This window comes from Morchella importuna (assembly GCF_003444635.1).
Source record: "Morchella importuna strain M04M26 chromosome Unknown Morimp01GS014, whole genome shotgun sequence".
Classification (NCBI taxonomy): Eukaryota; Fungi; Ascomycota; class Pezizomycetes; order Pezizales; family Morchellaceae; genus Morchella; species Morchella importuna.
Genome location: NW_025763411.1, coordinates 333038 through 353422, shown reverse-complemented (window position 1 = coordinate 353422; position 20385 = coordinate 333038). Strand labels below are relative to the sequence as shown.

At 47.2% G+C, this 20385-nt stretch overlaps 7 protein-coding genes across 7 annotated transcripts; 5 read left to right on the top strand and 2 right to left on the bottom strand.

Moving 5' to 3' along the window:
- Positions 1 to 420: 420 nt before the first annotated feature.
- Positions 421 to 1969, top strand: LAJ45_05275 (uncharacterized protein; the record flags this gene model as incomplete). Its single annotated transcript, XM_046114846.1, has 3 exons — positions 421 to 531; positions 612 to 1583; positions 1661 to 1969. 3 exons carry the CDS (start codon positions 421 to 423, stop codon positions 1967 to 1969), a joined length of 1392 nt encoding a protein of 463 aa, XP_045971883.1.
- Positions 1970 to 3288: 1319 nt separating this feature from the next.
- On the top strand, positions 3289 to 4449 carry LAJ45_05274 (uncharacterized protein; the record flags this gene model as incomplete). Its single annotated transcript, XM_046114845.1, has 2 exons — positions 3289 to 3719; positions 3804 to 4449. 2 exons carry the CDS (start codon positions 3289 to 3291, stop codon positions 4447 to 4449), a joined length of 1077 nt encoding a protein of 358 aa, XP_045971882.1.
- Positions 4450 to 8634: 4185 nt separating this feature from the next.
- Positions 8635 to 11141, top strand: LAJ45_05273 (uncharacterized protein; the record flags this gene model as incomplete). The annotated part of the gene is made up of 3 exons (XM_046114844.1): positions 8635 to 8946; positions 9122 to 10493; positions 10552 to 11141. 3 exons carry the CDS (start codon positions 8635 to 8637, stop codon positions 11139 to 11141), a joined length of 2274 nt encoding a protein of 757 aa, XP_045971881.1.
- Positions 11142 to 11863: 722 nt separating this feature from the next.
- Positions 11864 to 12498, bottom strand: LAJ45_05272 (uncharacterized protein; the record flags this gene model as incomplete). Its single annotated transcript, XM_046114843.1, has 4 exons — positions 11864 to 11953; positions 12018 to 12227; positions 12277 to 12309; positions 12370 to 12498. The coding sequence occupies 4 exons, from the start codon at positions 12496 to 12498 to the stop codon at positions 11864 to 11866; spliced, it is 462 nt and encodes a 153-aa protein (XP_045971880.1).
- Positions 12499 to 12772: 274 nt separating this feature from the next.
- Positions 12773 to 13935, top strand: LAJ45_05271 (uncharacterized protein; the record flags this gene model as incomplete). Its single annotated transcript, XM_046114842.1, has 6 exons — positions 12773 to 12823; positions 13067 to 13093; positions 13154 to 13407; positions 13462 to 13598; positions 13649 to 13738; positions 13931 to 13935. 6 exons carry the CDS (start codon positions 12773 to 12775, stop codon positions 13933 to 13935), a joined length of 564 nt encoding a protein of 187 aa, XP_045971879.1.
- Positions 13936 to 14721: 786 nt separating this feature from the next.
- Positions 14722 to 15934, top strand: LAJ45_05270 (uncharacterized protein; the record flags this gene model as incomplete). The annotated part of the gene is made up of 5 exons (XM_046114841.1): positions 14722 to 15033; positions 15096 to 15141; positions 15207 to 15375; positions 15429 to 15823; positions 15882 to 15934. The coding sequence occupies 5 exons, from the start codon at positions 14722 to 14724 to the stop codon at positions 15932 to 15934; spliced, it is 975 nt and encodes a 324-aa protein (XP_045971878.1).
- A 472-nt stretch (positions 15935 to 16406) lies between these two features.
- On the bottom strand, positions 16407 to 17148 carry LAJ45_05269 (uncharacterized protein; the record flags this gene model as incomplete). Its single annotated transcript, XM_046114840.1, has 2 exons — positions 16407 to 16516; positions 16578 to 17148. The coding sequence occupies 2 exons, from the start codon at positions 17146 to 17148 to the stop codon at positions 16407 to 16409; spliced, it is 681 nt and encodes a 226-aa protein (XP_045971877.1).
- Positions 17149 to 20385: the final 3237 nt, after the last annotated feature.

The following is a 20385-nucleotide window of genomic DNA, read 5'->3' as shown; positions in this document are numbered from 1 at the left end:
GAAGATAGTAGATACATGTATGATGATGATGCATCAATCTAGTCTAATCATATCATATCACATCATATCACCAGTGATCTTATCTTCACCGCCATCTGTAGCATCGTTCACGGCCCTCATCATCCGAACCCAAACAATCCCATTGTCCCTCCTCTCTCTGCATGCACGCAAATGCATGGCAACGGTCGCTAGTGTTTGTTTACCGCAGCAACCAACAACGCCTCTCTCTCTCTCCCCTCCATTCAAAATTGCCTGGCTGACTGATTGTTCTCTCCCCCGCCATCCATCCATCACCAGCGCTCACTCACTCACTCACTCACCCACCCACCCACAAACGAACAAACACCAATCTTTACACAAACCCCCACATAACAACAGAGAGAGAATTGAAACAGCTCCGGAATAGCAATAGCAGCAGAAATGTCCTACAATCCGCGCCAGAGCAATGTCTTCCGCTCATCATCGCAGAACCAGCCCCCACCAAGCACCCGCAAACAGACCACCCAGCAGGCCGACAGCTACCTCATGATAGTCCGTTTCCCTCCCCTCTCCCCCTCTCCCCTTTCCCCCTTCCCCCTTCCCCTCAAACCCCCCACTAACACCCCCACCAGGCCGAAAGCACCATCGTCGACTGCATCTCCGAACTCGGCGTCACCTTCTCCCTCGACGACCTCAAGCGGCCCACGCCCCAAAAGACACAACTCGTCTTCGAGATGTTCGCCGAGCTGCTCATGGGCGTGCGTCGCGAGACCGTCGAGCCCATCATCCGCTCTGCCAGCGAGCAGCTGGACCACCCGGAGACCCTCCACGAGCCCAGCGCACTAATGGCCTTCTACGCCTCGCTGCGCACGCTCCTGCAGGAGTGCGACATCCACGACTTCACCTTCAACGACCTGGCCAAGCCCGACACCAAGCGCCTCATCAAGATCTTCAGCTACGTCATCAACTTCACGCGCTTCCGCGAGGGCCGCGCCGGCGAGATCGGCGAGCACCTGGCCAAGGCCGAGAAGATCCGCGACGCCATCGAGGCGCGCGCGCAGGAGAACGAGGAGCTGGCGGCGCGGGTCGAGGCGCTGCGGGCAAGGCGCGCGAGGGAGGAGCCGCTGATTGAGGGCGTGCGGAAGGATGTGGAGGCGCTGACGGAGGAGCTGAGGGGCATGAGTAAGCGCGAGAAAACGCTGAGTGCGGAGTATGGGCGGCTGCGGAAGGAGAAGGAGGCGCATATCAAGACGCTGGAGGACCGGTCGTTCTTTGTAACGAAGACGAGGCAAGAGGCGGAGAAGATCAGGCCGTATATTGTGGATAGCCCCGAGAAGCTGCAGGGGGTGATTGTGGACATGGGGACGACGCTAGCGGCGGAGAAGGCGGAGGCGGAGGCGCTGGAGAGGAGGGCGAGGGCGCTGCAGACGAGTGCGGATAGCTTTGCGGTGGTGGAGGCAGACGTGATGGCGGCGATTAAGATCATGGAGGAGTGTGAGGCGGAGCTGGTGAAGGAGGAGGAGAGCGCGAGGAAAGCGGCGAGGCACTTTGATGTGCTGACGCAGAAGCAGACGGAGGTGCGGGAGGCGGAGAGGAGCGAGCAGGTTTGTCTACCCCCCCCCCCCCGGGGTATAATATAAAACCCCCCCAATTCCCATTTATTAACATACCACCTCTACAGCGCCTGCAACGCCAGCTCCAAAACGCCACCGACAAGATCACCCGCGCGCGCGAAACCGCAGAGGCCAAGTCGTCGAGCGCGCAGAAGAAGATGCGCGAGCTCAAGGAGGCCTACAAGCAGCTGTCGCGCGAGCGCGCCGAGCGCGACAAGGACATGGAGAAGAAGAAGATCATCATCGAGAGGATCGAGAAGGAGATGGCCGACATGCGCGAGAAGGTCGAGGAGGAGGTCAGTGCCGCACATGCCGAGTTTGCGAAAATGAAGGGCCATATATTGCTGTATATCAGTGAGATGGAGCAGAGTATTTGAGCCCGCTGCGCGTTTGTAGTTCTTCTCTTTGGCTTTTGGCTTTGGCTTTTTCTTTTGATAATGGATGGGGTTTTTATCTATGGCTTTAATGATGGGATGAGATGGATGACTGGCGTGCGCGGGAACTAAATGGCTTCTTGTCCTTTTTTTTTTTTTTTTGCTTTTACTCTCTTTTTGGTTATGGCTCGCTCGCTCGCCGCCGGTGGCGGGCGTTGTATTTTTTTTCTCTTCTTCTTTCAATTTTCAGGATCATCAACTTTGTTAGACTTTTTTTCTCTCTCTTTTTTCAATACATGCGATGTGTGTGATTGGTAAATACTACTCTAGGAGGCAGCAGCCTACAATTGATGTATTCAAGTATCCGGATTCGTTCAGTCTGTTTGCTCAGTTGCGGTTTGCCAAGGCAGCGGCAGAGTGGCAGGCACATAAACCAGGGTTCCTACTTCACAACCTATCACTCGCAAAAAAAGACGGCTCGACAATTGTACCGTTTAAATTGATTGATAATTCATTGATTGCGTACCGTTTGAATCATTGTGAATACATTTTATATTGAGCTCCCTACATAAGTACATAGTGATAAAAGCGGTGTCTTAGCTAAGATTTTATATGTACTTCTACTTATTTATTGAAACGAGGATAAAAATATATATATATATATATATAAAGAAAGCCCACCGTCCTGAATTGGGCCACGACAATGGATAGGTCATTTCTGTTTTACTAGCTCAACTGCAATTCTATCTGGCGGAAAACTCTTCCTATATATACTAGACCCCTGGGGGGGCTCATGTGGAGCGTCCTATGTACATGCATGTATGTATCTCCACGCTACTTTCTATGGATACATGTAACGGGATAAGATGAAATGAGTTTTCTCTCTCTTTTTCTTTTTACCAACAGTGGATTATAGCCATTTGCATGCATGGCAGATGTTTTAATGATTGAATCATTAATGAATTAAACAAACAAAAATATGATTGAATCAATTGATCAATCAACCAATCAGTTGTATGACATGAATCATTTATATCTTTTAGTCGTTACATGTATATCTAAAACCATCCTCATCGGAACCATTCAACTTATAGTGAACGTAGAGTGTCCCTTAGCTATCGGGGGGCGTACTATAGCTTTCCCGGCTGACTACATCCAACATTGGCCCCACGATAGCTCAAGCACTCCCGAGAGAAGCTCCATCAGAACCTCACGATCTATATACTTTCAACCTGTACAAAATATCCACACATCCTCATACACCATCACCTTATCTCCCCAAACGTGAGATTTATCAAATCACCCAATCACCCTCCATCCCAATGTCTCCACACACCGCCGACCCCATCACACAGTCACCCTTCATCACCTTCACCCCTGGCAATGATCTCCTCACCCCCGAACAATGCGAAGAGATCCTCCAGCACACCTCCTCCCAGCCCCCATACCAACCTCTCCCACCGCGGCCGCAGACACCCGGCTTCTTCCCCTTCCCTTCCACAATCCACACAAAGTTCCTACAGCTGCGCTGGGAAGGGCGACGGTCCAGGGTCAACCTTGGGTACGCGCTTGCAAACGTCTGCTACCGGCGTGTCATCCATGACAGCATATTCTTCAAGGTCATCGACTTGATGGATGTCCCGCCGCTGGCAGCGGACATGCTCGGGCTGGTGCAGAAGTACACGCACCAGGTATTCTGTGACATTGCCGGGCAGCCCCAGGATATTCTGCAGCTTCGGATGTCGACCGAGACGTAAGTACCCGCGGGCTTCCGAATCCTTCAATTTATTGGTATAAATAAAAAAAAATCGGGCTAATACCTTCCCCCCCCTTCAAGGCAATCACTACAAACCGACCCTTCCACACCACAATCACCTGCAGCGGCCCCCAACGGCGCCATCACCTACTACAGCTCCCGCACCCCCACGCACCTCCCGCTGCTCCTCCTCGTCGTGGTCCCCACCTCCGACACCACCAGCGCCCTCGAGATCTGCCACAAGCACATGCTCGTCTACGCTGAAGACTACTTCAAGCGCTTCTCCTACGAGACCGAGTACCGGTCCTACGTCCTCTGTCTCCAAGGCAGCGTAGTCTACTTCACCTCGACCAAGACCAGCCGCCAGAGCGTGGATGTATTCGGTGTCAAGTCGCTCTTCAAGCAGTGCCAGGACCACATTGACCAGCATGTGCTTTCGTCGTTCAAGTATGACATTGCCGAGTTCGGCCAGGCGTGTGAGTTCTTCAAGGTCTACCGCTATATGGTTGGGATGTTGGTGGTGGGCGAGGAGGTGGCGTGCTCGGTTCATAATGTGCTGAAGAATATCAAGGAGGAGGGGAAGTGTGGGGTTGCCGGCGGTGGTGAAGGGTGCACTGGGAAGTCAGGCGGAGGTGGAGGTGCTGAACCTGAGTCCTGCGCGTCGGATGGCAAGGAGAAGGGCAACCAACAGCAGGCGGAGACTATGGCCCCCACCGGAAACGAATAATTAAATATATATGAGGAGGAAGAAATTTCTGGTCAATGTCTTGTAACTACGTAGTACAAGTATAGCACCAGCACGATTGTAAAACGAAGTCTAGAGTTCCTCATCTATGTATAAATTATAGTTCTTCACGAGAATTAAAAGTGACTTGAGTTAAAAGTTTAAGACCACCAAATATGTCCTCCTAATCCCCATTCACAATGGCACAGGTCAGGGTGAATAGAGTTTCCTCGCGAGTGATAATCTATGAGAACAATGATCCGAAAATAAACTATGGGTTAGGGTTAAATTAGGCTGATCTCAAGTCAACAATACATCTACTCCCGGGAGTCGATAGTCACAGTTGAATGGTAGAACGAAACTGATTGTAATGTGCATCTATCTCACCTTGTGCCAATCATTAGGTAACTACATGTATTTGTGATATGTGTATGGTGCGAAATTCTTTTCGAACAGGTAGGCCTCACCATGACTCTGTGGGTGACGTTGAATGTAACACTAGCTTGGTTACACTACATGTACGTATACTGTGCCATTTGTAGTTGTAGCTACCTTAGCGTCGAACCGCATACAATTATAAGCCTTATTCAGTCGGCTTATCCAGAACGTAGGCTCACAATAGCCTTATCAGTACAAAAACCCTTTTTTAAGCCTTATTTCATCCTTAAAACATGCTTAAATAGCACTTACCTGAACCTTTTTGTACTGATAAGGCTATTGTGAGCCTACGTTCTGGATAAGCCGGCTGAATAAGGCTTATAATTGTATGCGGTTCGACGCTAAGGTACCTCGCAAGGGAGTGAAAAAAGTGATATTGTGATTGTTGTGTTTCCTTGACTTTGATTCTCCTACTATTTAACCCCAATGTGGCAATTAGTAGTGATACTATTACACAGACCCAAAATAGGAAATAAGGTGAGCGAGACATAGCCTCTACGTCGACACCTAGCCCTCCGACGAAGCCAAAACTTAAGCTCTCTCTCCGTATCCGGCCCTCATCATCTTCAAAGATCCACTCATCCCCTTACCTACAACGTGAGGAGAACAGAGCTCATGATGAGGTGAAAGATTCATTCTACTCAAAGGATTTGGCGGCTGGCGGGGTCGATGAGGGCTCTGGATGATATGAGCCTGGGTGCGCTGATGTATGGAGCGGCGCCCACGCGGGGGTATTGATAACAAGAGGCGCATTGTTTAATTATCGTGATGTCCATGGGTCTACTCTGTTAGACAAGGCTCTAGCTATTGTACAGAGTCGACTCTGATTAGGATTCCTCCTGAGCTTGATGTATAACTCCATGTCAAAAATCCTGGGACAAGCCCCCGTAGCAACTCGCGGTTGCGTTGTCCCATGATTTTTGAACGAGAACTATACCTACGCTGGCGTGGGTGTTGATACCAAAGCTTAAGCTGGGGTAACGCTCCCACATTATACATTCATCAAGGCTGTCAAATCTAGGATATATATTCATTAAGCTGCTTCCGCTTAATCGAAGTCGATTTTACGCTTTCCAATTCGTTGCGCCATTATCCCCGGACCTAATTCCTGGTAGAGTTCGTGCTCGATTAAAGTGGTACATTAGCAAAGGCATTGATGTCCAATGTTCCGATAACCCCACAAAACATGTAGGCACGGAGACCAAAGTTTTTGTAGCGCTACATACCGAAAATTTCCATTTTGGTGCTATTATCACGGGCGAGGAGCCAGCATATCCATCAGGCTGACTAGGAGGCATCTATTACCTAGGCAGTAAGGGTGGTGAGTGGGCCTACCATTGATTGGGAGGGAAGGAGGACAGATCCTAATGTGACTTATATAAAAGGGCCCGAGGGCACTACATCAAACGATTAATCACGATCATGAACACGTTGCAACGCTCGTAAGATCTTGGTATCGATGGGCGAACGTAGGTATTGTATGTTGATCGATGGTGAAACCAGGCCAGCTAATGAAATTAGGGAGACAAAGGTCGATATATGTTTGGATGGCGAAGCTTTAATTACATGTGAATATCAAATTTTCACAACGGTGCAGACCTTTTTTGCATGTGCTCTAGCTATAGTATCCAATTACAATATCGAATCACGAAGCTCTCACCAGACTTAGAGTTTTTTCGACTGTTCAGTGTCAAAACGTCTGCATAAATCTCATTCCTAAAGGGAATAAACTGCTATGTCGTGGAATCAATAGAGTTGTCGAGTGATGATTCGTGATCACTGCTAGTACAAACTTGTACTTAGTGCCCGCTTTCACGGGATGGTACTAAAAATAGTAGCCTTTCTACCATCTATCAACCAATTTTCCTCTAAAGAGATTTTATCGACCGACTGATTTTAGCCAAAAAGATCAAACGCCTCCCCTGTAATATAGACCACTCGCTGCTGCTTATTTGAGCCTTTTTCTGTAAACAACCTGTGGGTCATGAAAAATCACTCGTCGATCTAAAACTTCAGATCTGGGGGTTGCAGTCGATTTTACGACACAGGTTTTACAAGTAGGAGATCGATGCCTCGCTAGTTGCAGCAGACCAACGAAAACATTCGCGAGTGCCGCCAAATGCACGTTAAGCTTAATTCTCAGAATCCAGCCCGGCTCTGTCTGAGAATTTATATTACTGACAATGATGACCCTGCATCTTATGCAAACCCATGCTCGGGTCGATCCCGGGAATACAAAGGGCCGAGGCCCGACGGCCCCCGGGGTGACGACGCATCTTGGCGGGAAGGCTGGAGCTCTCAGCTTCAGTCAAGATCGCACATCTACCGACGGTTTAGCCATTTATCCCTTAGCTATCATTGGTACCCGTCTTGTCACTTTTTTTTTTTTTTGCGTCGGATGCGTTTGGTGCCGGTTCAGATACCGAAACGGCTCTGTTTCAAAAGTGACAGAACAACGCAAGAGTGCGGTCCTGGTCCAGCTGAGTCTTTATCTATTGCTTGAAATACTTGCTGGCGCTTGCTGGCCTTTACCAAACTTAAGAAGACCTCCCCCCCACTTCTTCTTCGGAGAGATCCTGACCGATGGTTATACGATATGATGACGGTGACAACGAAAATGTTTCAACAAATAATGTTAAATGTAGCGACAGCGGGGGCCCCGGACTTCCGCCGGCCGGCGGGGTGATGTTGTGCGCAGTAGAGGTATCATGGGGAATATTCTGTGGAAACACTTCAGCCTTTCCCCACATGATTGATGATGACAAGACACTGGGAATGCGTTATGCTGGGGGTCCGGGGGCTTGTCGGCAATGGGTAAATAATAAGAGTAATATAATATTATCTGTGCAGGTACTACATATGAGTATGTATGGTGTACCTAATACGAGCTGCTCACTGCTTATAATTACAGTATGTAGAGCAATCTAGAAGCTATGGCACGCCCATATCCTGGCCATTTGGATGTAGCATATCTATTTCCCCAGCGATATCAAGTTACACATGCTGCAAGTGAACACCACCTCCGATAACGGTGCATCACGATTCTTCGATCGAACTCCCTTGGCCGGGCTCGGAACCATCCAATAACGAAGGCTATGCCAAAGAAGGCAACATGCTGTATTCCTGGAGATTTTTACTGCGCAAAAGGTCTGATCGGGTGTCGCGGCAACCACAGTAGTAACGGCACTCAGGGCAAGGACCCGGTCGCATGTGGATGCTGCGTTCGGCAGATTGCTATGACTGGAATCCTGCGTTTTCGGAGATCTTTTTGTTCCCTTTCCATTTCATTCCCCCACACCGCGCTCTCACCTCTACGTACTGTTCGGCTCCTCCTTGCTTACTGCTTCAGTTCGTCCTGGGCCACATTTTTTTGTTGTCCCTCACTTTGTATAGTCTGTCTGGTTGTTGCAACAAGTCGATTTCCGGAACCCCACGCTTTAGAACCGAAAGCTCGCCTTTCAAACCTAGCTGGGTATCCGAATAAGAAAAAAAAGACCATAAAATAGACGGACCAAGGGATAGGGCAGTAGAGAGAGAATAATACCTATCCTAGTAAACTAAATCAATACACCGGCCCTGATTCGACAAGGAAACAGCTGGTAGAGACGTGGGACGAAAGAGCAACCGCAGCAGCGGCAGCAAGAGAGATACGACGAATACAACACGGAAAGGGAACCAACTGACTAGGCCATTTCCCAAACACACCTGTCTACCTCTCAAACAAACCCGTCAGCAGCAATCAAGCAAGCAATGGCTACCCAGGAATACGCTAATGACGAGCTGTCGAGGAGGGGTCCGGATGAAAAGGGACCCAAGGCTTTATCGACTTCCTTCTCCTCCTTGCACTCTGCTCCTTCTTCCTCCGCTCCAGGGAATAACGTCGATCGGATACCAACCTTCTCTATCCCGGAGGGGTTTGATTCTGCTCCTTCACATCATCACAGACCTGCTGGAGTTCCCCCAGATATCGAGGGTGTTATCGACGGTATCGAGGCCACTTCACTACAGCAACGGAGGTTGAGCCTCTTCGATTATCAGCCTTTCTCGCTACCCCCCTCTCGTGTATGTTACCACCCTACCTTCCAATCGCATCTGTCATGAATTACAGCACATGGAAATACAGTCTTCTTCTGCATAACTATGTTGTAGTTGCTGGGTGACCTATCTGTTGCTTAGTTTATGGCTTTTCCTTATCGTCCGTTATCAGTCTAGGAAACTAACTTACATCATATATCAGGTCCCCTCTAGAGAATCTCCTTCTCCTTCTCGCAATCCTGGACGTCCCGACCTGCGAACAGACTCCTCAGACAAACCAATGCATTCCCCACCACTCACCCCAGCCTCTACCCATGACAAGTCTGGGTTTCGGCACACCCGTTCGGAGGAAGCCCGTGGCTCCGGGCAACAAATTCTAGATCCTACAAAGCTGGCTCCCGGAGATCCCTCGATAATGACCCCACAAACCTCCCCGCCACGGTCGAGCTCGGCTACAACGAGCTCGGTGACAAGGCAGCCTGTAGGACAACGCCCGCACTCCTCTTCGGGGGCTTCTCAGCAGCCCTCGTATTTTGTGGGGTATCCAGGGTCGTCCTCATCCGAGCAGCCTACTTTTATCATAGGTGGTAAGGGCAGTTCAAAGGCTCCATCAGAAGACAGCCCGTCGGGAACACCTTCGGGAAGTGGCTCTCAGACCCCAACCCGGATTCCACCCTCGAGACCTTTCACTCCAGCTGGGGAGCACGATGATCCATATGCGCGAAGTCGGAGACCTGTACAAACAAAAAAGAAGCCTGAGGAGATTGAGCCGAGGTTCATTTTTGGAAAGAGTTCACGGGGTTCAAGCACAAATCTTCTAGGTTTAGGTGGTGAATCAAGTGGACTTAAGCCTGAAAAGAAGCACCACTCTCACTTTTCATTGCATTCCCTTGGGAAACACCATTCAAATGACAGTAATTCGACTCTTGGTTCAGGGCAAAAGCAAGGCTCAATGGGTGAGTTGAAGAGGTTTTTCAAATCGTCTCAGAAACGATCTCGTTCTCCTGGAGCTAGCTCTATCAAAAGCTCAAAGTCATCAACATCAACTGCCGCACCCTTTGCGGATGATCATGGTCTCAACAAAAAGTATGGTCGTTTTGGGAAAGTACTGGGGTCAGGTGCTGGAGGTTCGGTGAGGTTGATGAAACGGTCTAGTGATGGGGTCACGTTTGCTGTGAAGGAGTTCCGTCCCCGACATAACTATGAAAGCGAGCGAGAGTACGCCAAAAAGGTCACAGCGGAGTTTTGTATCGGCTCGACTCTTCATCATGGTAATATCATCGAAACGCTGGATATTGTCCATGAGAAAGGAAAGTGGTATGAGGTTATGGAATATTGTCCATATGATCTTTTTGCGACAGTCATGACCGGGAAGATGTCGAGGGAGGAGGTTGCGTGCTGTTTTATGCAGATTCTCAGTGGAGTTACATATCTTCACCATATGGGACTTGCTCATAGGGATTTGAAGCTGGATAACGTGGTTATGAACGAGTATGGTATTCTAAAAATCATCGATTTTGGGAGTGCCAGCGTGTTCCGTTATCCCTTCGAAAATGACATCGTCGAAGCCTGTGGTAAGTAACCCATCTTCCTGATTAGTCCACAAATGAATTTTACTGATATCCTGTCTAGGTATCGTTGGGTCAGATCCGTATCTCGCGCCTGAGGTATGTAATGAGATCAAATACGACCCGCAGCCAGCAGATATTTGGTCCCTTGCCATTATCTTCTGCTGTATGACGCTCCGACGATTCCCCTGGAAGGCGCCTCGACAATCAGACAACTCTTTCAAGCTCTTTTCATCCCCTTCAGACCCACCACAGAACACCCAATCATCCTCACCTCCGTTACCCACGTCAAAGAGCCATCAAAACCGGACTGCTGCTGTAGCTCAGGCAGGGAATAATAATAAGGAGGTCGAGGGCACCACCAACAACCCTGCACCTTCTACAGTCCAAGGATCAGGGCAACAGATTAAGGGCCCATATCGTCTCTTGAGACTCCTGCCCAGGGAGTCCAGGTATATTATTGGGAGGATGTTGGATCTAGACCCTAAAAGGCGTGCGACCCTCGAAGAGATCTGGTATGATGGATGGATTGGCAACCTACAATACTGCACCCAAGAGGTGGGTGGAACAGTTTGCAAGGCGCCCGGTCACACACATACGCTCGAGGGAACTTCGGGCGGGAGCAATGTGAGCACGACAAAAAGTACGAAATAAGTATATTACACGGGCATAGAGCAGTTGGGTGTGTATACCATTGTATTAGTTGCATCCATCAAGGCGTGTAAGTGTTTATAATGGAATAAGGGAGAAATTCATATGATCCCTCCATCAATTCATTGCGAGTTTTCTCCTGGGCATTTTTCTTTGGTTCGGTTTGGTTGTTTTCATAGGTCTATCAAGAGTTTAAAAGGTTTGTGGGGTTCTTTATTGTTATAGACCGTTCTGGTTATATTTCTATCATTTTTATGTATCTCCTCGGATTTTTCGTGGGCTGGGTGCTTTTTCCTTTCTGTTTGAATTTTTCCTGGATCTTATTTCTCCCCCTCTTTATTGAAGGAGTGTGGTCGTTTTGCTGTTGGACATCGATTTTTCGATATTTTTATTGTTATACTCTTATACAATTGGGGGGGGGGGGGTTGATTTAATCATATTTATTTTTGTAGTAAACTTTTCTTTTTTTCGTTTGATGAGCTTGTACAAATGTTAGAACGGTGGATGTCGTCATTGAACAGGTCTTGAAGTTTGTTGCAAATTGCCTGATTCATAATCTATCAATGGTCCGGATATCAATGATACATATGCGGCCCCCCTGGGGCTTGCATACTTAGGCTGGTACATTTCGGCCAAAAAAGGGAATCGAATTTTTTCACTGGGTGATAATTGATGATTGGTGGGGTGGCTGAACATATTATACATATAGAAAACTGCGGAAGCAATCACGGAGAGACCTTTATACCGGCGCTCTTTGCTGTACCGATAACGCACTTTGCTAATGCATCCAATGATAACCCGGATAGACGCTCTTCCTGTATAACTTGTCATTTCTCTTTATTCTCCTCCGGGTGTGGGGGCGCGCGGGAGGTTGCTCACACTCTTCTTGATCTTTGCAATCTCGTAGATATGCTTTAGTGAGACCTCGCCCACAAATTCCTTTCCGGGGTTATGTGCGCCCTTCATCTTTCCCTTCACCTCAGGTACCCCGGCAGCCTTCCGGAGGAGCCATGACGTCGCGGGGGTACGGAGTTCGAAGGAGAAGGTTCGGTCGGGCCGAACTGTGATGCGCGCGGGGATCGGTATGCCCTACGGTGGGTTAGTTACCGGAGAGGGAAGATCAAGGCTGTGGACGTACGGTTTCGATGTGTGCGGTTCTGGCATTGAATTCCTAGGTCTGTTAGTATAAATACTTAGGTAGATAACTATAGTAGAGGGGGGGGGGGGTTACCTTGCAGAAATCCATAGACTTCACACCACGGGATCCAAGAGCAGGACCGACAGGCGGTGAGGGCGAGGCCTGGCCAGCGCCGACAATGAGCTTGACGATCTGGTTTACGGTGATGTTCTTCTTTGCCATTGTGGAGAGTGCCGCCGGATATCGTGGGATGAGGCTCTGGTGAATTAATGTTTTTCTTCCTTCCGAGATGTTACACCATGCGAGGCTGTAGCATCGGGGCTAGGGTTGAGGGCTTGGGGTTGGGGTCCATATATGAGGCTAAGTACCGTAAAACCTCGGGGGGTTGCCAAGGCCACCTGCTAAACCAAATTTAGTTTAGATCCTGTAGAAGGGCGCTGTTTTCTTGAGGATCGTTGCCTCTAAAGGTGAAGATCCCCCAACGGCACTGAGTTGGATGACTAACATCACACAACGCCACGTTTTGGCGCCAGATTGCCGAACAGGTGTTAGCGTCGACTATTGCAGCCTGTTCAGTAGATACCTGTTCAGTAGATACCTGTTCAGTACTACCGGGAATATAAAGTCTGTCCCCTTTGGTACGTAGGTAGGACACCAAACTTTCTTGTCCACATATGTACCAAAGCGGACAGACTTTATATTATCGCTAGTAGATACCTGTTCAGTAGATACCTATATAAATAACTTGCTACTTACCAAGAGAAACAACCATCACTCGTACACCACACAGCCAGCAGACAAAAACAACGATAAGTGGGTCCGTTCAATGTTACATTTGAGCCTTTGCGAAAAGTGAACTAATTTACTGGCTGGCTAGCGACACCTTGCACCTTCGAGTCAAATGGCTGACCTAGAGCCCCCGAATTTCGTTGCGATGGCAGAAAATCTGAACCATCTTTCCCATCATGTCAGCAGAATGCAAAACATCCCGGCCGTCGACGCAGGAGTGCATATTGCCCAAGCGATTATGGCGTTGTCTCGCCGTATGGAAGATCGTTTCGATGAAATCAATCGTCGTTTCGACGAAACCAACCGTCGTTTCGACGAAACCAACCGTCGTCTTGATTCTATGTATGGAAAACATACTCTTTTATTATTGACATACATCTAACTTTGATCGTTTAGGGAATTCAACTCGATGGCCCGCCTTGCCAATTTTTATGCCACGCATTCCACAACACCTCTGAGTCCTCTCCGCGACGCCCAAAATCAAGATATTGCGAACTTTCCTTTTAATGAGGCAGCAATTGACGCACTCAATGGTCTGTGCAGCTAAAGACTCTATTGTTTGATGCCTATTAACCATTAATAGGGAATGGGCTCAACGTACTGTTGAACGCATATGGCCTACCTGTTACCGGTAATCTTGCACTACGCAAGCAGCGTTTCAAGGCGTTTATCGGTATTGTTGCCCTCGTCATGCCCCGGGGATAGGACAGCTTCTGCTCGCCCTCCCACTTTTTTTTTTTTATTTTTAAGTCGGAGGTTAAAAACACTTTCGTGTCCCGCTTCGTTTTCTCGTTCAGCTCTGGTATTACTTTGCATATTTTTGTTTACTTTGCATGTTTCCAGGTGGCTTATTGCATCGCATTAGATTAGAGTATGGGTTTTCCTTTCTTATATAACTGGCATTGGCCACCTCGCCACCGTGAGTTAATACTATTATATCTAATTGTAGAATCGGGGGAGGTTTTGCTTTCCCCACAACCGAGGAACTTGCTGGGGATAGGGGTGAGACTTGTCGGTCTATTCTTGAAAGACTCATTGGTGAGAAGGAGGGGGCTTGTCGGTGATGAGGAGGGGACTTGTTGGTGATAAGGAAGGACTACAGCATCGCTTCAACCTCAATAATGTAAAAATACAAGGTTTACCAAAATGGCATTCTTTCACTACTTTTAGGACCCGTTTCTCTCGATCTACTCCTACTAGAGCTATCTGGCTGTTAATTCGCTTGAAATCTGCAATTGAACAGTTAGCAATATCTATATAGTGCACGCTCCAGCGTCCTCACCTTTGTATCCGAAAGAACAGCGATTTGGTCATTTCTCCCCTCCACCAAAGCCTTCCCAGGGCCGCGAAGGAGCCCCTCGCGGATACGTGCAGCAACGCGTCTGATTGTATGTGCATAGATGTATGTACATACATGCCACCAGTACTTGGCACGTCCCCGGGGCGTGCTTGAGCCTCACTTGTCTGCATTCTTCCACTAAGATTCTGCCGCCGTCACTTATTTAGCTTTTAGCTGCTGCAAAGTGACATTTATAATAGCATCTCCTTGTTCTTTGCTCCCTCTCTTCTCTCTTCACCCTTCCTTCCTTCCTTCCTTCGTTCTATAGTACTACTTTCCACCCCTCCCTTCGTCTTCATCATCGTTTCTCTACAGCTATGCCTCCAAAGAAGAACACAAAAGCACCAGCACCATCACCAACAGCCTCTACCAGATCGTCGAGATCACAAACCAAGGCTGGCGTTGCCGCTACAGACACCGCCGCTACCGGAGATACAATAAAAGCTAGCACAGTTGGAAAGCGGAAACGCACGGTCGCCGAAGTGGCTCCTGTCCCGTCCGACTCGGATTCGGAGGAGGCCCCGGAGGTGAAGGCTAAAGCTAAAACGGGGCCGAAGAAGAAGGCTGCTGCTAGCCCTACGAAGAAGGCAAGAACGACAACAACTACTCCAAAGAAGAGAGCCAATACGGTAAGCTCTTTACATGGATTCTAAATTAATGACGGGTTTCTAATGCTTTGGTTTGTGGTTAGCCGTTTTCACTTAGAACTTGTGAGAATTGGTTTGAGAGCTTAGAGGGTATGTTTGTGTTACTTTTGTGTACTACGGGAGATCGGCAGGTTAACATTTTGTGTTCCATATAGATCCCGAATCTCCAGGAAACATTACCTACAGAACTATTCCAGCATGGCTCGAGGAGCTCGGTGTCTCGGCTGAAGGCGTTGTCTTTTATGTCATTGCCTGGATATGCAAGGCAAAGCAGACTTTCACCATTTCGAAGGAAGAGTTTTTGTATGGGATGAACACTTTAGTGTAAGGTTTCGTCCAATCTACCTGGAGACCATAAAGGCTGACAGTTTCCCCAGTGCTGATTCAAATGAAGCACTCGTTCGAAAACTACCCTCGATGCTTAAAGAGGTTTCCCCGTCACACTCAAACAAAACGTTCGACACATTCTACAAATTTTGTTTCAATTACTTTAAACCAGCAGATGTCAAGAATATTACGATGGAAGTAGCACAAGAGTTGTTTACGAGTTTGCTGGATGTGAATAGATATTCGCTGAGTTGGACACCTTCTGAAGAAAACGCAAATGAGTGTGGAGAAAAGGAGGGGGACTTCCCACACAGAAAGGCTTTTGTGGACTTTTTAGGCCAGAGCTCTTTGCAGGTTATTACCAGGGACCAGTATGAACAGTTTCTACCATTCAATAAGCACGTGCCGTGGGATTTGGTAGGATTTAATGAGGAAGAGAGTACTTGTAAGATTCTTAAGTTTTGGGATTTAATTTGTAGGCTGAGCTAATTGAAGTAACACAGGGCCTACACTTATGGATAATTATATCGCATGGAGAAAGGAAAAGTGCCCGTAACCGCAGCGAAGTCGAAGCGTGAAGTTATCACCATCAACGATGGACTAAAGAAAAGTGGGAAGTATTCTGTAGATACGATTTTCCTTTTTACTTTATTGTATTCTTTTTTACTTTTTTACTTTTTACTTTACATTTTTTCTATTCTTTCTGCTACGGGGTTTGGGTCTCGGGAGGTGAGACCGTAAAATGATGGTCTCTTAAATATTTCATTGCTGTCCCTCACTATTCAATTCCTCCACTTATTTCTTTGCAGGAAATGTAGGTATTTTTTCTCTCTCTTTTCTTTCGTTCAACTTTTCGATACCAAGTATTATGATTTTGTATGGATTGATATGATACTCTTTCTATTATCGCAAAGAGGTCTTGTATTCGAGGAGGTCTATTCGGCCAACTCAAGGAGGAATTAAGATATAAGTCTCGGGTTGCAGGCCTATTTCCAATATGGTTTATAACGAGGCTTCAAACTTGGATCCTATACCGGCTGTATCTTCGCCACGTCGTTCAACATAGCACGAACCTTTGCCTCCTCCTTGTCAAATACAGTATTAAATACCTTCGGTACTGAAGCAAGCCTAAATGAGTCTACGCATGCAACTATTAGCCTAACTTCACAAAGAAATCAATTCACATGTAGGTAACCCACTAGGATGATGATCTGCAAATACCACCGGCGCTTCTGCTCCAACTTTCGCCCTCACAACTCTGACCGCCTCTTCCAAGAGCCCCCTTCCAACACCGTGTTTGCGATATCTCAGCCTCACCGCCAATGCCTTCAAAACTCCCCTCTCTTCCCCAATCTTTACCACCGCAACACCAATGACCTCCTTCTCCGGGCCCCACCTCGCAACGACAATCTCATGTCCCTCAGTCTTCATCATCGCCTCATAACCGCGTTTACTCCCCAACTTCTCAGCCTCAGCAATATACCCATCCGTAAATCTTCCAACGGCACTCAAGATAGCAATAGTACAACCCGCGCAGAATAGCAGCGCGGTCGGGATATTATTCTTTGAGCACAGCCACGAGAGAAAGAGGATATATGGCGGGATCGTGAGATGAGGCTGCCCATATAGGAGCGAGCGTACGATCGTAGAACGCTGTTGCGCAACCGAGTCGGTGATGAGCTTGTGGCCTGCGAGCATTTCATCTTCGGAAGTGGTGGACGAGATGGTCAACTCTGGCACTGGCTCTGACTCGGAGGATTGTGAAGCCATCGTGATGATTTTTGACTGAGAAGAGTCAGGAGGATGAGGAGGTTCAGCAGGATATGGGATGATTGCGGGAAACACACAGCGATGATGCCAAGTCGTAAATAAGACAAAATAAGCTTTTCTTACGTGGACTCGACCGTCTGGGCAGGGGAGATCTGCATCATGACAATTCACTCGGGCACGTGGACATTACTTGACCTCTGACTGGTGTGTGCCCAGCCGGGTCGGTGTTACTTGCCCTCTATGCACCTGAGACATGTCTCACAAGGGTGGGGCGCAACTCCTGAATGTGAAATATCTGCACCCTCTCGCGAGATAGTTGTTTACAGCGACATTGAAAAAGGGAGCAAAAAAGATTGAATTGATGCGCCAAACCCGGATCGAACGGGTGACCTTCAGATTAACTTGACTGAACACTTCAGTCTGACGCTCTCCCAACTGAGCTATTAGCGCATGGGTGGCTAAGATACGATAAGCACAACTAAGTTAATATACTTGGCCAAGATACTTATATTTGTGCTTATAAAATTATTTTGTGACAAGGGTTTCAATGCGCTAATAGCTCAGTTGGGAGAGCGTCAGACTGAAGTGTTCAGTCAAGTTAATCTGAAGGTCACCCGTTCGATCCGGGTTTGGCGCATTCTTTTTGCTCTTTCAACTTCTATGGGATTAGGATTTGCTATTTTACTGTTTTACTGCTCTCATTTGGTCCTAGAGCGGGCCGTACCAGTAGGACCCCCCCCCCCCCCTCTATAACCTACTCCACAATGCTATATATGTGGCCTACACGCAAGTGGATAAAAATCGTTATAAGAGTGTTGATTCAGCGTTCTGGAGCAGATATAAATAAAGTAAAACATTTTAAGTACCCCGAAACTCAACTGACAAAAATCATAACATGCTATCTATACCAAGTGCGTAGTAGGCCTTTGAAACCGAGTTCGACATAAGTAGTTTCTCTAGGGAATGGGCCACCACAGTGCCTCTCCACTAGTCGGCAGTAGGTCTCCCTTGCCGTAAACATATCTCATCATGGTATCATTCTGTTCCTGAGAATAAATGTACTCTCCCTTCGCTAAATGAACTTCAGTCAAGATGGAGTACAAACTAAACCATTCTAGTCTCAGATCGTCATGCCTGATCACTCGCATGACATCTGGCCAAGTGCCTTCAAAAAGATCGCACCTCCAGAGTGCAACATTCTTGAGTGTCCCCTTGTGCTTTCTCAAAAATTCATTGATTTCCACTTGTGTGAAACCAAAACCTTCCAAATGTACATCTTTCAAAAATTTCCAGACGAAAGTGGGGGGTCCGAGATAGCATGTAATGTCAGCACTGACGCAGGTCCGGAAAAGTCCATTAAGTTTAAGTCTCTCAAGTTTTGTTGCATGAGAAATGAGATTGAAAAGTGTGTTTTTTTGCATATGGCTATCATCATCGTACCAAACTTCGTAGCTGAATTCAAGTTCTAGAATCTTCAGATTTGTAAAAAGGGTAGCTGCACGTGCAACGGTTACATGATCGCGAAACAGGTCCTGTCCAATTCCACCACTATTCGTGAAGCATTTTAGCTCTAACTTGGAGAAGAATGATGTAGACCAGGCAGCATTCATCAGAGTTCTGAAAACAACCAAGGAGTCGAGCTCCCCCTGGTCACCATGCACCAAACTTAGGGAAAGGCGTTGCAGATGGTGCCGAGAATTGGAATCTTTATAATTCCAAGGAAACTCTTGCACATCTTCAACTGAATGTATAATCCTCATAGTATGTAGGCTCTCGAGGCGACACAACGCCGCCATGAGCATATCCTTATACCATAACGAGCGCTGGAACGCAAAATACCTGTCATCAATATCCTTATATTTATTCCATAAATGTTCATTGCGACTCGCACGTTGTTGATGATGTGCTAGGGCTGCTTGGACGTAAGGGTTCCAGGTTTTTTTGTTGCAGTCGGTGACGTGAAATATCACCTCTTTTACTTCAAGCTCTAGCCTGAATCTGTATATATCTGCATTCTCAAATTGACTCATCCGGGGTTGTCCATAGCACACACTAAGAAGATTTTTTAGACTCTTGAAGGTTGTTTTGACGTGTATGACTTCGAAGAGAATCGGCCTTGTGAGTACTTCGAAGACCCTATTGAGAGAACGGCAACTTGAAAGGTCTCTTCTGCATTGTGCGAGCTGTTTCAAAATCATTTGTTTGATTTCCGGCGGGAGGTCATCTAAAGAAACTCCTGCACTTCTTTTCAGACTTTCCATCAAAAATACGGGGATAAAGTTCGGCTGTGGATGAGATAAATCGTGTTTCGATTGCTAAACGAGAGTTGAACCGAAGAGCACCTTTTGAGGGGCAGGATTGGGAGACCAAACCAAGCATCGGCAAGGGACCCATACGAACTACGTGGCTGATCCAAAGGGTATGATTAAACCACATAATATGTACTACATATAAGTACATACTATGTACATGTAAGCATCATGTCATGTATTCTCACTCGATACAGTGTACTTTATACACATTAAGGTGTGCACATTAAGTACATTAAGTATGTATTTAGTAAGGTTTTGGGCTAAATACCAGTACTTCATATAAGTATTTCGATTTTTCCCCGGATGGAAGAGACGCAATTTAAGGAGCGAAAAGATGCTATAATAAAAGAAAGAATTAGATATTATGAGGGGAAGTGGGTGCTCTTGTTGCCACGATTCCACAGTTTTTGCCCACATTTGAAGTCTATTAAGTTTCCGCAACCAGATACAGTATCTTCCTGTAAAGGGAAAAAGAAAAAAGATGACAAAATTAGTTCATGCGCCAAACCCGGATCGAACGGGTGACCTTCAGATTAACTTGACTGAACACTTCAGTCTGACGCTCTCCCAACTGAGCTATTAGCGCATGCTAAGTTAATTAGCAATTGAATATAACAACGCTTCTACTCCACTCTGATCAAAATTACTACTACGTGTACTTGTAACTTCAAATTCTTGAGGGTCGTATCGGAAAAATAAAGACTTATTGGAGTCTTACCCCGAAGGGATACTTGTTATGTACTTGGGCCTTAAAAATTATAAAACCTGGCCGCGTCAACTTTTAGTGCAATCTGAGGAAGCTTAAGTTGATTACCTGCTTGGGCAATCCGGATGGCATTGTTAGGGAAACCTTTAATTTCAGGTGCTGCTTGTGTGCTTGTTTAGGAAATATAGATTGCCTGTCTAAGTATGTACTTGAGGTAGT